Genomic DNA, 15,891 nt, shown 5'->3' with positions numbered 1-15,891 from the left:
AACTCAGATTGTCAGTTTTGGTAACAAGTACCTTAACTCTCTCAGCTATCTTGCTGGCCAAAGCTTTTTAAAATTATTGTTATTATTCATGTGTATTTGGGTACTCATGGGCAAGGTGCATGTGCAAATGTGTGTGTGTGTGTGTAAATGTGTGTGTGTGTGTGTGTGTGTGTGTGTGTGTGTGTGCAGGAAGACAATTCCTTTTGAGACAGGGTCTCTCCTTGGTCTTTAACTAGGCTAGTCTGTCTGTCCAGTGAGCTCTAGGGATCCTCCTGTCTCCACTTCCTTAGCACTAGGATCACAAGGGCACACAGCCACGCCCAGCTTTTTACACAGGTGCTGTGGATTGAACTCAGATCCTTGTGCTCGCAAAGCAAGTCCCTTCTCAATTGGGCCGTTCTCACAGCTCCTATTTCTGTGTTCCCGGCCTCTCACCATACTTGCTGTATTAGAGCTGGTGGTCCAGTCGTCGGGCGCCAGCTGAGACATCCAAGACAGAGGTCTAAATCAGACTACAGAGCAGGTGGTGGCACCAGGATGACCCTGAATGTGTAGCTTGGCAGACAGAGATGGGAGTGCCTGTCTCTGCTACAGGGAACACAGGGAAGTGTGCAGAGAATGAAGAAAGCAGGGACTGACGAAGACACGATTTTAGAGGATTTTAGAGGCGTGGAACATGACAGGGCTCGAATGTCTCAAGATCAAAGGTCAAAGCAGGAGTCGGAGAGTCCCAAGGAAATGAGTTCCGGCCTGAGCTGCTGAACAGGAGTTAGACAGCAGAGGTTGCAGGGCTGGGGTGCTATCTACATGGCAGCTGGGGTGGTCTTAGGGGAGGAAAGTGAAGCTGTATGGAGATCATGATGCTGCTGTGAGCCACATCCTGCCGTCCTCAGTCTCCCTTTATTTAGTTGGTTCAGGGACTGCTGGGGCATCAGAGACCCCTGAGAAGGAGCGGGTCTGTGTTCTGTGGCTTCCTTCTTTGCAAACTGTCTCTTGGGACGCGGGTCTTGTCCTAAACCCATAGGAAGTTGAGTGAGGCTGTACAGTAGCTCTGGGTTGTGTGAGAAGACTTCTCTTGCTCGGCGGTGGTGGCGCACGCCTTTAATCCCAGCACTCGGGAGGCAGAGGTGGAGCTCTGTGAGTTCGAGGCCAACCTGGTCTACAGAGCTAGTTCCAGGACAGGCTTTAAAACTGTAGAGGAACCCTCTCTTGAACACCCCCTTCTCCACCCCACCCCCCCTCCAAAAAAAAAAGAAAAAGAAAAGAAGGCTTTTCTGAGGAACATACTGAGACTGACTTGGTTTTGATGGCCTGGGAGAGTTCTCTCTAGAGGGCTTTAACCTCAGTAGACATTCTTCCAGAACATTCTGTGAGGCCTGAAGGAGGCCTTGGGTGCGCCGTGGGAAGGCAGCTGACAAGGAGCAATCTCAGAAGTGTCCTTCCCACTTCCGGGCACATGGCATTTCTCTGAGTACCGAGTGAGTGAGTGTGTAGGTTTGAACATTCGTAAGCTCAAGCCCAGGGTCCCGAGGCCTTGCACCCTTAGGAGGGTGCAGGTAGGCACTTGGCTCCCAGTCAGTGTTGAATGAGCAGTGGGCAAGCCCAGGGTCAGGCTCAGAGGTTTCCTAAGCCCACAGTGGCCAAAAGTCCTCAATAAATAAGCAGGGTTATTTCCCCCAGCCAACCTTCAGGATAATGAGGTGATATACACTCCCTCTGGGAGTTTGCAAAACTCTTCCCTCTGCGGTTTTTCTTTAATTTTAGCTCCTCAGCCATGAGCTAGCGGCCTCTTTCCATTCCCCTGATGCAGAGCTGGGGGGAAGGGAGGGGCGGGCATTAGCACCATCATTGTCCCAGGTGGGAAGGACACAATGCTGCTGCCTTCCCGTTCTCACTCTTAGAGCTGGGGGTGGATGGGTTGGATGTTTCTAGAAACTCAGGGCTCAAGCTGGAGCACTCCTTTCCCTCCCTCGCCCTCCCTCCTCTTTACTTCCTTTCTTCACTGAAATGGATTTTGAGCCCACAGGGGCACTGCCACTTCTGTTCATTTCCTGGCACGGCACTGACTCAGAATATTAGAATGTCACGGCCACAGCTGTGTCACCTCTGAGCATGCACCCTAAGCAGCTGAACCCAGCTTGGGACAAGGCCTGGAGGAAACCAGATTACCCCTTGGGCCCCTAGGCTCCCCAGCAGGCCCCTAGGATAAGAGGCCACTGGGGAACATGGTAGTACCAGGGGTGGCAGCACTTAGGAATTAGGGGCTTCCAGATCTTTACAATTTCTTCAAGGGAGGCTGAGGGCAGGCTGTCAAGGAGTGACATAGATACCTTGATGAAAGACCTCAGCGACACTCTGCAGAATAGTCCCCCATGCTACAGGTTCCACTGCTATATTGGGACCACCCTTTTAGAGTAAGATGGCCCCACCCCTCACCATGGGCACATTAGAGCTGGCCCCCCTGGCACAGGCCTAGAGGAGCTGGCTCTGCCCCTCAAGGGCCTGAGTGTGCTGCGGTCCTAGAGGCCCAGACCAACCGGCTCAGCTACCACTTAGACCCACATCCTGGGTCTTGGGTTGGCCCACCCTAGCATCTACCCCATCTGTGACCCTGTTGGAGCGCGGGAAGGGACTGGTCCTGTGGAATGATAACCTCAGGATCTCCATGACTTGGGGCAACAGCAGGATGTCCAGGAGGATTTTCAGTGAGGGTCCAGGGATGATGGTGTGCCAGAGACCAGAAGCCTTGAATCAGACCAATGACTCATTGCAATGAATATTTTGTGGGTGGGGCTGATTGGACAAAAGGCCATACAGCATGACACACCTCACTCCTGATGCCACGAGGATGAATGAAGAGGTGTTAGAAAGACAGAGGGGTGAGGTGGGTTTTCTTGCTGTTGTTTGCTTGTTTGTTTGTATTTTAATTAATTTGAGGGGTATGCTGCAGGGGTGAGGGTTGGGTATGGAGGGACTGTAAGGTGAGTGGGATTGTAATACATGTTGTAAAATTCCCAAAGAATCAATAAAGAATTGTATTAAAAAATAATAAAATGAGGCATGCGTTCGTGTCTTCTTTGGATCTGTGAGTGGACAATTCTTCCTCTCCTTTCTGCTCCCTCCATCAGCCCAGGGCCGTTGGTTGGGCAGAAGATTTAGAGCTGGGATGTAGTCACAGTTGGTAGTGTCTTAGCTCTGCAGTTTGACTCAAATAATGAGATGTCAGAATGCATGTATCCATCCATTCATCTCTGATGTGTCTTCCCGTGTCCAGGGACTTTGGTACCCAGGATAGGGTGTGTTGAAGGAGTATGAAGCTGGTTTATATGTTATCCCTCTCTGCTTAGCAGTCAGAACCTGTGGGCCCAGTGCATCAGACACGGAGCCACTGAAGCAGCAAACAGAAGTCCCAGAGACGCTCCAGCACTGTGTTAATACATTTGGTCCTGCTGGCTTGGGGCATTAGCATGTTGATGGCTTGCTCCATGTGAATGGGAACACTGTGTAGCAGCTTGTCCAAGCTCTGGCTCTTCTCCATGGGCAGCCTGTATATGCCTAACCCAGAGCCAGGCTCAAGTGCTTTCTCAAGAGACAGTCCATCAGCAAAGTACCCTCTCCAGTCTCCTTAGGAGACCTCACCCCAGGCAGCTGATTCACTCTGGGAAATACCCTCTCCATATCCAGCCGAGAGTGTTGGCTTCAGAACTAGGGCCAGTGTGCGTTGCTAAGGAGATAGTTCAGCTCTTAGCATGCCCGCTGCACGAAGCTTGAAGACCTTAAATCAGATGCCCAGAACCTTAGAAGAAGCAGCAGCTGGGTGTAGTGGTATGTGCTTGTAACCCCAGTGCAGGAGGCGGAGACAAGCTGAAGCTCACTGACCAACCAGTATAGCTAAATCGGTGAGTTTCAGAGCAGCAGCATCTTGTGGCCTCTGCACATGTGTGCACATGCACAACGGCCAGTGCTCATACCCCTTCCAACACCAAGAATGGCTATTTTGAATCCAGATTTATAATTTACTAATTCTCTAAGTGGGGGGGGGAGTAAGAGACAAGAGGGCCCAGCTGGCACACTCCTGGCATGTCCTGACTGTATCTTCCCCCATTTACTACCGGTGGAACCCTCCTGCCTGGGTCCTCTCTGATGCTGACCTTTGTCGCAGGTGACAGGAACACCCTCCAAAGGTTTTGATGAGAAGGCATACCTGTCAGCCAAGCAGCTGAAGCCGGGAGAGGACCCATACAGACAACATGCCTTCAACCAGCTGGAGAGTGACAAGCTGAGCCCAGACCGGCCCATCCGGGACACTCGCCATTACAGGTATAGCCTCCATTGTGTGGACAGGAAGGGAGAACTGAGAAAAGACCAGTATTGTTTGGCTCGGTTTTTATTTTATTTGTGTGTGTTTCTTATTGTTTTTCTTCTTACATTTATTTATTTTATTCATGTGTCTCTCTGCGTGTGAACATGCACACATGCAAATCACATGTATTTTGCAAATATGGAAGACATCCTCATTCTCCACCTAGTGGCTTAGACATTCAATAGACCTCACCCTCAGCATGCTCCTGCCCCCTGGGTTTCAATGGGAAGGTCAAGGGAACCCCCAACTGAAGCCAGAAGGGCCCCTCGGTCCCTCAGTCAGGCACCCCAGCAAGGACAGCCTGCCAGGGAACTTCAAGGAAAGTCCAAGGAGGTGAGCTACATAGCTGAAGCGGGGTCTCCAGCCCTGCCCCCCTTAATGGTGAGAGCCTGTAGCTGCCCCATCTCTTTCTTGCCTTCCCCCACTGTTGGGAGCAGTGAACCCCCAGATCCTGAATTTCTTATAAACAACTTGTTTTCCTCTGCTCTGAGAAAGCCTGCAGCTGCTCTGAGCCCGAGACCCTCAGAAGTTCCTGATGGCAGGGGAGTGGTTTCTGGTGTGTTTGGCTGGGGCGTGGCTATCAGTTAAGGATCCCTATATAAGCTGCCCCTGGACACAATAAAGGGGGCATTCTTGGGGCATTCCTGTTTCAAGGATGACCCGTGTCTCTGTCTCTGAGTCTTGCGTGTTTCAATCTCCAGCCCCTTGCCTGATTCACAAACTGTATGGTGGCGCATAGAGCACAGACGGGCGTGGTGCTCTACACCCCACCCCAGCAGCCCCTGAAAATATAGTCTGGTCTTGTGCCTTAGTCTTCTGTGGGAGGTGGGCAAGGTTCTAGACCAGGGTCCATGAGGTTTCTCCCAGTCCCCTGCTCAGTGTGACTGGACCCCGGCTAGGCAGCAGCCCTCTTGCTGGGTTTAGTCCCATATATCCCATCCAGACTGTGTGTTGCAGCCACTTCTCCACTTCCTGCCTTCGCCTTCAGAAACATTCTGTTCCTTCCTCAGAAGCCCTGTCCCTCGTGCCTGGCCTCATTTACCCTCCAGTTAGTATGGAATGTTCCTGTGTCTTCCTTTCTTCTTTTCCTTTTCTTTGTGTGAATGGGGAGCAGGGGTGGTGGAGCAAGACAAGGTTTTACACTGTAGCACAGGCTGGCCTGGGAATCACTGTATGTACTCCAGGCTAGCCCTGAAACTCGCAACTCTCTCCCTGCCTCAGCTCTCAACTGCTGAGCAAACATTGGCAGCTCCTCCCCTGAACGTCAATCCTTTGTCAGTGAGCCTGGGGGCAACTTCCTCTCTCTCCACTGCAGGCAACCATAGGCTCATGTGCTACTCTTTAAGGCCTTTGGTGGACAGCCCTACTCATGGCTAACCTAGTCCTCAACTCTTTTGGGAATCTATGTCTTGACTGCCATCTCCGTCCACCTTCCCCACTTCACCCCACCTTGACCTTCTTAGTCACGGTTCACTGAGAAGCTGAGTCTCCGGAATGGCGCCAGAGCTATTCACATCAGGGCAGTGGTGGGTTGCTCAGGTACCTTGTGCTGCTGCTGGGCCCTCTCAGAGGGATGAGGTGGTTCAGGGTGTGTGTATGCACATGTATACTTGTGCAGAGGGAGCGGAGGAGGAGCTAGCCTGGTTGATCGGTGTGCTCTTGCACACCCTGCCTTCCCAGGCTCCAGCTTCTGCTGGACTCCATGCTGCAGGCTAGATCCTGGTCCTGGCCTCTGTCTAGGACGCTGTTGTCAAGGGAAACAAAGAGTGGGAAACTGCACAAGACTGACTTGTTAGGACCATGAGAAAACCTCCACAAACGTAGACATGGACAGCCTCTTGAACAACTCCTGGCTCCTGGGAATTGGGCAGCCCTACCCACCATCTAAATCCCAGGAGAATGTGAGTGTGTGGGAGGTTCGTGTCTGCCCTCCAGACAAGTGTAGGAGGTTTGCCTCCTGCAAGGAGAGAAAGATGCTGTTATCCAGTTTCTCTGCTTAGACATGTGATGGCTGGGGACCAGGACCGAGAACTGGAGCCCAGGTCTGTGTTCCAAGGCACCGAGAGGAGGCTGTCCAGTTAATCAAGCTTGCGCCAGTTTCCAGATCCTCACCCCTTCGGGAGCAGCCTGGCTTCTGGGGGGGGGGGCAGAGAACGCCCCTCCCCCACAACCCTTTCAAAGAGAGATATTTTAAAGCTCTTTAGGATTGTTCCCGGAGGTCTCACTCCAGTGAGACTCCCTGCCTGTCTGACCCGGCCTCTCTGCAGGGCAGGATCTGGGCCTGGGAATTCAGGCTGTGAGCAACTGTCAGTGGAGTGAGCGCTGTAATGAAAAAATAGTCATTGCTGGGGCTGTCTGCAGCGATTGTAATAAAGAACATCGCTTAGGAAAACCAGTGGAGGCGGCTGCCTTCCAGCGGTTTGGAGCTCGGAATGAATACATTTACAGACACGATAGGGAGGAAGGGCGACAGGAATGGAGATTTTTAATTCTCCTTCCTGAGGAACCGGAGTCAGGGGTCCAAAGATAGGGTACTGTAGGTGGGGGAGCCCAGGGCTGCTGAGGAGGGAGCAGAGTAGCAAGAACTGCCCTTAGTGTCTTCTGGGAAGCCGCTTATCCTGCAGGTTTGCCCCTGCCTGATGGCTCTCGCAGGGGCTGTTGGTGCTACAGAGATCCAGAGAGTGGAGAGCGCGAGGGAAGTTCCCTCTACTCCCACCCTGCAGGCAGAGTGGGAAGAATTCCTGGCCATGTACCAGAGCTGGGAGACAGGAAGGAGAAAAACATCAGGGTGTGAGAAAGCAAAAGAAGGATGGTTTTCTCTCCCTCCATCACCTTGTCCTCCTACCCTATCCCATAAGTGGCATTGCTATTTGGCTCCTGTATCCTGGGACCTACACCTAAACCTGATCCTAACCCAAAAGGCTTTAGATCTTTGGTGAAGACCCCCCCGCCGCCGAGTTGGGATGCTCCCTCAATCTGCTGCTTCCTTCCTGGACCCCCAGACCAGGCAGCATGTAGGTGCTAGGTCCACGTGGGATAGAGCATCATGTCGTGGGAGGCAGGCTGTCTCCTTCTCCACCTTATAGAGTTGTCCCAGGGCACAGCCAAGTGGATACAGAAAAGCCCTGAGCTGCCTAAGCGTGCCCTGCCCACCCCTCCTTGCCTCTGACTCCCTGCCCTCTTCCCAGTTGCCCATCCTTGTCCTATTCCTCGGATCTGCCAGCCACCAGCGTCATCATCACCTTCCACAATGAGGCTCGCTCCACACTCCTGCGCACAGTGAAGAGGTAAGACCCTCCGTGGCTCTGCCCCGTGAGGTCTCAGGTGGCTCGTGAAATTTCTGACTAGACAGGACCTTGTTGCTAGGGATGGTGTGCAGACAGCGGGGAAACCAGTGAGCATTGGGAGGGTAGGTCTTTTCCTTCTGAGGAGCTGGGCCTGGTGAATGTTCTGGGAGACCCCAGAAGTCAACAACAGGCAAACCCAAGGTCAAACAAGGGTAGACATTTCAGCAGTCTCTTGGGAGACAGCGATGGCCATGAGGCCTTAGAAAGGTGAGTATCAGCACAGCAGGTACCTGCTACAGACTCAGAGAGACATGCCCCTTCTGCCCTCAGTCTAAGCTTGAGTTTGTAGACAAGTTTAACCTGCCCCAATCCCACTTCCCCAATACACTTAGATGAAAATGGGACTCAGAAAGGAGCGTTCAGTGGCATTTCTTGGAGAAATGAGGCTTGGGCATCCTTTCCCAGAGAAAGACAGACATCTCTCCCAACTGTGGGGAGTTGGGGGCAGCAGGAGCCCCCATGGCGGGAGAGGCTCTTACAGGGACGTGTAAGAGAGACTGACTCCACTGTTCTGTTCCCACCGCTGCTCCAGTGTTCTCAACCGAACTCCTGCCAACTTGATCCAGGAAATCATTTTAGTGGACGACTTCAGTTCAGATCGTAAGTGTTCATCTTCCTTTGGTGTGCCGCTCCACGCCCCGCCCTCGCTGTCCCCCGAAATGCTGAGATAAGCTCTCTGCAGCCATCCTGGTCCCCTCACACCCTCTGTCAAGAAGGGACTCTTTGGTCTTTTCTGAGATGCATCCTATCCTGGCACCCAACAAAGGGCAAGAGTGGCATTGTTTAAATGTACACTCGTGCTGGACAGTGGTAGCACACATCTTTAATCCCAGCACTCAGGAAGGCAGAGGCAGGAGGATCTCTGTGAGGTCGAAGCCAGCTTGGTCTACAAGGACTAGTTCCAGGACATCTAGGACTGTTACACAGAGAAACTCCATCTCAAAAAAACAAAACAAACAAACAGACCTGACCCAGTGGGGCTGAGGGATGTCTTGGTAGATAAAGTGCTCGCTGTTTAAGCCCTGAGTACCTGAGTTTGGAGATGCAACGCCCATGTGAAAAGCCAAGCACCAGAATGTACATCTGTCACCTAGTGCTCAGGAGAATGAGATGTGTGGGTGGTAGGTGCCTCACTGGCCGGGCAGTCTACAAAACTGTGAGTTCCAAGTTCAGTGAAAAAGCCTGTCTCAGAAAATAAGGTCAAGGACAAAGAGGAAGACATCTGAGAACTCCATGCCTACACACGTGGGCAAGTGGACTTTCACAGACACACACACACACACACACACACACACACAGAGACACAGAGAGACACAGACACATAGACACACACACACATACACACACTGAGACACAGAGACAGCAGGCACACGCATACACACACAGAGACACAGACACACAGAGAGACATAGATACACACACAGAGACAGACACAGATAGACACACACATATGTACACAGACACATAGACACACAGACACGCAAAGACACAGACATAGACACATACACACACTAAGACATAGAGACAAAGACATAGACATATACACACACAGAGACACAGAGACAGCAGACACACACATACACACAGACACACATACAGAGAAACATAGATACACACACACAAACACAGATAGACACACATATATGCACACAGACATGTAGATGCACAGAGAGACATAGATACACACACACAGACACACAGAGACACAGACATAGATATATATACATACATACACCAAGACACAGAGGCAGCAAGTACACACATATGCACACAGCAACACAGACACAGACATATATACATACATACACCAAGACACAGAGACAGCAGGTACACACATATGCACACAGCGACACAGACACACAGAGAGACATAGATACACCCAGACACAGATAGACACATACATACACACAGAGACACATAGACACACAGATACACAGAGAGATATAGATATGCATGCGTGCACGCACACACACAGACACATATACACCTGGGACAGTATCCACAGCATCCTTCATCATTATGACTTCCATAGGAAGAAGAATCCCTTAAATATGGCAGGTGCTCTCTGATGCCCGCTGGGCTGGAATTGGGTTCATAGGCACTCACCTACTCCTCACCTGGCCAAGGAGTGAGGACAGGGCTATTCTTCAGCCATGACTGCTGGTATGATCTGATGCCCGTATCTAAATGCTTTGCCCTCAGCTGAAGACTGTTTGCTTCTGACCAGGATCCCCAAGGTCAAGTGTCTTCGCAATGACAGGCGGGAAGGTGAGTGCTGGATACAGGTTCCTACCCTGGGACTGTGTTGTGGTGGTCTCCCCACTCCCAATGGACACTGTGCTATCCTAAATCCTACCTGGCTGCCTTGGTTGTCTCTTCTGAGAAATGGGGCAGTGCTGGCACTCTCCTGCCTTACAAGGTTGCTGTCAGAATGAACAAGAGCCTTGTGGTAGAAGGCCTTGCGAAAGCCAAAGGGAAGGAAAAAAGGCGTGACCAATCAAAGGGTGTTTTGGAGCATCCGTGATGGCACAGTATAGCATCCAGCCATCTAGGGGACACAAGAGAAGTCCCAAGCACAGTTGCTGTCCTTGGAGTGTGTAGTGTGTGCCCAGGGGATCAGAATGAGCCTCGCCACAGACTGTTTATGCTACTGTAAAGAGTGTGAAGGAGGAGAGAGAGCAGGTTGAGTAGGAGGGATGTCTGTGGAGGAGTAGCAGGCACTGCATGAGACAGGTGATGGCGAGCAAGGGAGGACATGGCAGGCGGAGCACTCTGCAGTCAGAGGCAGGAGCTGACAGGTACACATTGGTGCTAGCAGCCCCTCTTCCCTGGAGGGCTGTGGCAGGCATTGACTTGGCTGATGCTCTCAAACGTAGTTGTGACAGCCATTGTTCCTGTTCTGCCTGCAGAGAGCTGAGATACCATAATTGCCGAAGGTAGTGAATAGAGAAGCCAGGATTCCAGTCTGTGACATACTCGAGGCCGGTCTTTTAGTCCCCCTCCAGGTGTTCTTTCTTCCTGTGAGAACTCACACCTAGTCAACAGGGGCTGTAGACAGTGGGTTGAGATGAAAGAGGACCTTGAAAAGCCAGAACACCCTTAGGATTGATAAGGCACATAGCCACAGAGATTTTGAGTGAGAGAAATATGTGATAGATATTGTAGAAAAAAGGCCATGTAAGCCTAGGAGCCGTAAGGACCTTCAAACTATCTCTCCAGCCATTGTACAACAGGGACGATCAGGTTTAGGGACATGTTGTCCTGGGATTTTGCCAATAGTGAATGAAAATTTATGGGCAGATGCTTTTCCTATACCTTTAAGTAGAAAGACAGGACGTAGGCCCTTTGGGGAGATGGACACTTAGTTATAGGCAGAGTGAAGAGCGAAGGTGTGGCCAGGGAAGTCTGTCTAGAAAGTGACCTATATCCAGAGGTTTCAGCATGAGGCCCTTCCCTTCCCACAGTTCACACAGGACGTGGGTGGTTGCTCTGGCCAGGGCAGAACCAGCTGGGTCTCTGCTATCCTGGCAGACAGACCCTCCCCCTCCCAGTCCTCAGCAGAAGGGCCAAGACAAAGCAGGTTAGCAAGCAACTAGTGAAACCATCAGGAAATGGAGATGGGAGAGAAAAACCTGATGCACTTGGTCTCTCTGGTGTCGGGCACTCCCCTTGTTCTGCTTTGTGAAGTGACAGGCTGGGCTATGGTGGTTTTTAATCTTATAGGTGAGAAACTGAGGCTTAGGGGTGGGTATGTAGCTCGGCGGAAGAGTGTTTGTCTAGTGTGTACAAGACCCCGTGTTTGCTCCCCAGGACTGAAGAAAGAAAAGAGAGAAATAAGGGGCAAAGAAGGAAGGAAAGAAAGAGAGGGAAAGAGGGAAGAAGGGAGGGGAGGGAACTCGGTGAGGCTCAGAGAGTGAGGGCTGGCATACAAACTCAAGCTCTGCTCAGTCAAGATTCTCTCCCTGTCACATCTGACTGTGCAGCTGGAAGGAACCAGGAAGGTTTTGTCATCTGGTCTGTCAGCACCAAGCTACAGTCCCACCCGCTTAGCCTGACTGCCCATCTGTATCTAGAGCATCATGGGCACTTGGGGAATGTCACTGGGGGACCAGGAAGGGGAGAGAGGAAGGACAGCAAATGAAGGCAGGAAGAAGTGGCCAGCTGCGATAGCGCAGAACCTCAGCCCCTGAAGCAGTGAGGGCCCTGGGACTTTGGGGGACACTGGTAGGCTGTTGGCTCAACCCCTTTCCTTTCCTTTCCTTTTGCAGGGCTGATCCGCTCCCGGGTTCGTGGGGCAGATGTTGCAGGAGCCACGGTTCTCACCTTTCTAGATAGTCACTGCGAGGTGAACGTGGAGTGGCTGCAGCCCATGCTACAGCGGGTGATGGAGGTGAGCCGCGTCTGTGGGAGCTGGGCCCCTTCCGGAGATGCCCTTGATGCTCCCAACCCTCACTCTCTGAGGAGCTAGGCTGGCACTGTAGGAGGTCTCAGGGTTTGCTTTCCCTGAGAGACTCCACCCCACCCAGCTGCTTCACCCCAAAATGGGGATAATTGTCACATTTGTCCCCGCTGCGGGTGTGAGAATCACACTGCATGCAAGTTTGGCGAGCCAAGAAGCTCACGCTGTGAGTGGTGCCACTCATCTCCCTAGAAAGACAGGGTCCTGGGCTGGGGGAGTTTGTGGTCAGGCTGGGAAGCCAGACAGAAGCAGAAGACTGGAGTTCAAGAAGGCAGAGGGAGCAGGAGGTTTCCACTGAATGCCTGCTGTTCATCAGGATGGGATGGCAGAAAAGAAGGAGGCAGTCACAGCTCAACCCGAAGGAGGGAGATAACCCCAGCTGGATGTGGTGCCATGTGCCTATAATCCCCAAACTCTCAAAGCTGAGGCAAGAGAATCATGAGTTCAGACTGACTTGGGCGACATAGTGAGAGGAAGAAGGGAAGAAGAGGGAGAAGGAAAAAGAGGAAAAAGTTTTTTGCTTCCGCGTTCATGCTCTGGAATGCTCATGCATACACATATATACATAGGTAGGCAGGTAGGCAGGTAGATAAAAATATATGTAAAGAGAATTTTTAAATTTATTTATTTTTTATTTTATGAGCATCGATTGGTGTTTTGCTTGCATGTATGTCTGTGTGAGGTGTCAGATCCTCTAGAATTGGAGTTATAGACACTTGTGAGCTGTCCTGTGGCTGCTGGGAATTAAAACCCTGTTCCTCTGGAAGAGTAGCCAGTACTCTTAACCACTAAACCATCTCTCTAGCCCCTCTAAGAGACTTTTTTAAAGAGCAGTTTTGTTATTGTTGTCTCGCTAGATAGCCTAGGCTGTCCTTGAACACCATCCTCTGCCTCAGCCTTCTGAGTGCTGGGTTAAATGAGTGTGTGTCATCACATCTGGTTTGGATAAGAGGGGATTAGAATCCTAAATGGGAGGCTCTAATCTGTGCCCCTCGATGGAGTGCTAAAAGGGCCTACCAAGTGGGATTAGGTATTCCCTGGGGTGTACAATATGATTTAGCCCCCCACTCAAGAAATCATGGAGGTTTGTATTATACACTGATGTTTTGAAATTGGATTTGTGGGGAGTTGGAGAGATGGCTCAATGGTTAAGAGCCCTGGTTTTTCTTCCAGAGGACCTGAGTTCAGTTCCCAGCACCCACATGGCAGCTAACAACTGTCTGTAATTCCAGTTTCAGGGGACCCAACACCCATGGCAAAACACCAATGCACATAAAAAAATTAATTAATTAAAAAATGTCTGTATATTTTTAAAAAATGAAATTGGATTTGTGTCCTGGGAGGTGACTGACTTTAAAGTGGAATCATAAAGTCCCTGGCCCTTTGCTGTCGGTTCCCATTTGGGGAGACTCAACTCCAGAAGGTAGGGAGGTGAATAACAGTGAGCAGAAGAGCCCGAACTGTGGCAGAAGAGGCCATCCGTGCAGCGGCTGAGCTGCTGCCCCATCTAGACCATGATGGGGAGAGGAAGGCGTCCTGCAAGCTGTCAGGGAAGGCATCACAGAGCAGGTGACGTCCCAGAAGGGCTCAAAGTGACCCAGGAGGAAGAGGCTGGGAGAGCAGCACTGTGCGTGCAGCGTGGTGTGTGTGGTGATCTAGTCCAGCCTCCAGGATCTTCCAGGAGCCTGGGGAGGCTGTGACACCCTGTGTTCCAGAGGTCCCTCTTTAGAGCATGCAGCCAGGCCTCTTTGTGCAGAAATCCCTGACCTCACATCTTCTCATCCTCCTCTTCCAGGACCACACCCGTGTGGTGAGCCCCATCATTGACGTCATCAGCCTGGACAATTTCGCCTACTTAGCAGCATCTGCAGATCTCCGAGGAGGTGGGTCCTGCTCCTCAGAGAGGGCATCCAGGCTTGGAAGGAGGCAGGCGAAAACCCTGGATCGAGTGTTCTCCCACAAGTCTCACACTGCCAATCCTTCCCCGCGAAGGGAAAATGAGAAGGGACAAAGGAGAGCCCTGGGTTGGAAGTGCTTCACACAGTCAGAGGTGGGGCTAGCCAGTCATTCATCACTCCCTCCCCTCCCCAGGGCTGCTGGCACAAAGAGCTTGGCCAAAGGCCCAGGGGAGTCTTGCCGGAGAGCAGACGTTGTCTGGACAGGAAGAGCAAGAGCCTGTGGCCTTGCCTGAATTCTTAGCACACGTCCCTCAGGCGGTCACAGCAGCTGCTCACCACACTTGCCAGTGAGCCCTGAAGCAGCTGGTCAGATTGGCCATGGGCTGTTAAGTATATAAAACCCTCAGCAGTGGTTAGGACTTTATTGTGCATAATGCAAATGATCTCCCCGGTGTTCTGTTTGGATTGCATGCTGAAATGTTTTAGACGGACTGGCTTAAGACCATTTTATTCAAATTAACCTCATGTTGGTTTTTTTTTTCTTCCATGTAACTCCTGGTTTTTAAAACACTAATTCATTTATTTATATTTTATGCGTGTGCATGTGTCCCCATGTGCACGCAATGTCCACAGAGGCCAGAGGAGGGCATCCGATCCTCTGAAACTGGAGTTACCAGTGGTGGGGAGTCACCGTGTGCATGCTGGGAATGGAACCTGGGTCCTCTGAAGAGCCTCAGATGCTCCTAACCGCTGAGCCATCTCTCTAGCCCAGTGGTTCTCAACCTGTGGGTCGCAACCCCTCTGGGATCGCATGTCAGATCTTTTGCATTACAATTTGTAACCGTAGCAAAATTATAGTTATGAAGTAGCAAAGAAAATCATTTTATGGTTGGAGTCACCACAGCATAAGGAGCAGTATTCAAGTATCATAGTCTTAGGAAGGTTCAGAAGCTCTGCTCCAGCCCCTGCTGGACACTTTTCTATGGTGCATATGGCTTGGCTTGGTGATTATCCAATGATTATTACCCCTTTGGACAACTATGAACCCTGACACTGGGCTGTCCCATCCAGATGACAGTAGCCACATGTGGCTCTTTAAATTAATTAAAATTAAATAAGATTTACACTTAAGTTCTTTAGATGTCCTGGCTACATACCAAGTGTTTAACCCACGTGAAGCTTTGGCAGCCACACAAGGTTTCGGTGACCCCACTGAACCAGATAGATATAAATCATGTCTGTCGTTACAGAAAGCTCTGTTGGATGCCCCTGCTCTAGAGTGTCTGTTATGGGAGCTAACGGGCAGGAGGGATAGTTCTTCTTTAGTCCATGGTTACCCACTAAGTGGACCCAACCAGGAGTTAGACCTTGGAGTTGGGTACGAGTTTAAGGGAAGCCAGCTGTTTCCCCTCTGAGAAGTCACCTCAGGGCCTTTGTACTTTGCTTTAGTTACTTTTCAATTGCTGTGACAATAGACCATGACCAAAGCCACGCATAAAAGAAAGCATTTAATTTGGGACCCGTGGTTCCAGAGGACGAGTCCATAACCATCACAGTGGGAAGCAGGCGGGCAGGTATGGCGGTGGAGCAATAGCTGAGAGCCAACAACTGATCTACAAACAAGAGGCAGGCGTAGCTAACTGGGCCTGGCGTGGACTTTTAAAACCTCAAAGCCTACCCTCAGCGAAACACTTCCTCCAGCAAGGCCACACCTCCTAACCTTTACCAAACGGTTCCAACTAGGAACCAAGCATTCAGCTGTAGAAGCCCACTGACTTCCTTCTTGTTCAAACCATCACCCAGTTGCTGCTGCCCCCGTCTGGA

The 15,891-nt window shown here is 51.1% G+C and overlaps 1 protein-coding gene across 1 annotated transcript in view; it reads left to right on the top strand.

The window, feature by feature from the left end:
* Positions 1–15,891, top strand: part of Galnt16 (polypeptide N-acetylgalactosaminyltransferase 16) — an 86,568-nt gene that overhangs the window by 49,676 nt on the left and 21,001 nt on the right. Inside the window, exons 2-7 of the mRNA XM_087911696.1 lie at positions 4,163–4,320; positions 7,552–7,650; positions 8,243–8,310; positions 9,913–9,978; positions 11,979–12,100; positions 13,965–14,052. Of these exons, the coding sequence (XP_087767822.1) occupies positions 4,163–4,320; positions 7,552–7,650; positions 8,243–8,310; positions 9,913–9,978; positions 11,979–12,100; positions 13,965–14,052 (601 nt within the window). The remainder of the gene's footprint in view (positions 1–4,162; positions 4,321–7,551; positions 7,651–8,242; positions 8,311–9,912; positions 9,979–11,978; positions 12,101–13,964; positions 14,053–15,891) is intronic.

The sequence above is a fragment of the Myodes glareolus genome, chromosome 11 (assembly GCF_982192425.1).
Source record: "Myodes glareolus chromosome 11, mMyoGla1.1, whole genome shotgun sequence".
In the NCBI taxonomy this organism is placed as follows: domain Eukaryota; kingdom Metazoa; phylum Chordata; class Mammalia; order Rodentia; family Cricetidae; genus Myodes; species Myodes glareolus.
Note: the sequence above shows the minus strand (reverse complement) of the source record. Positions and strands in the feature narration are given on the sequence as shown.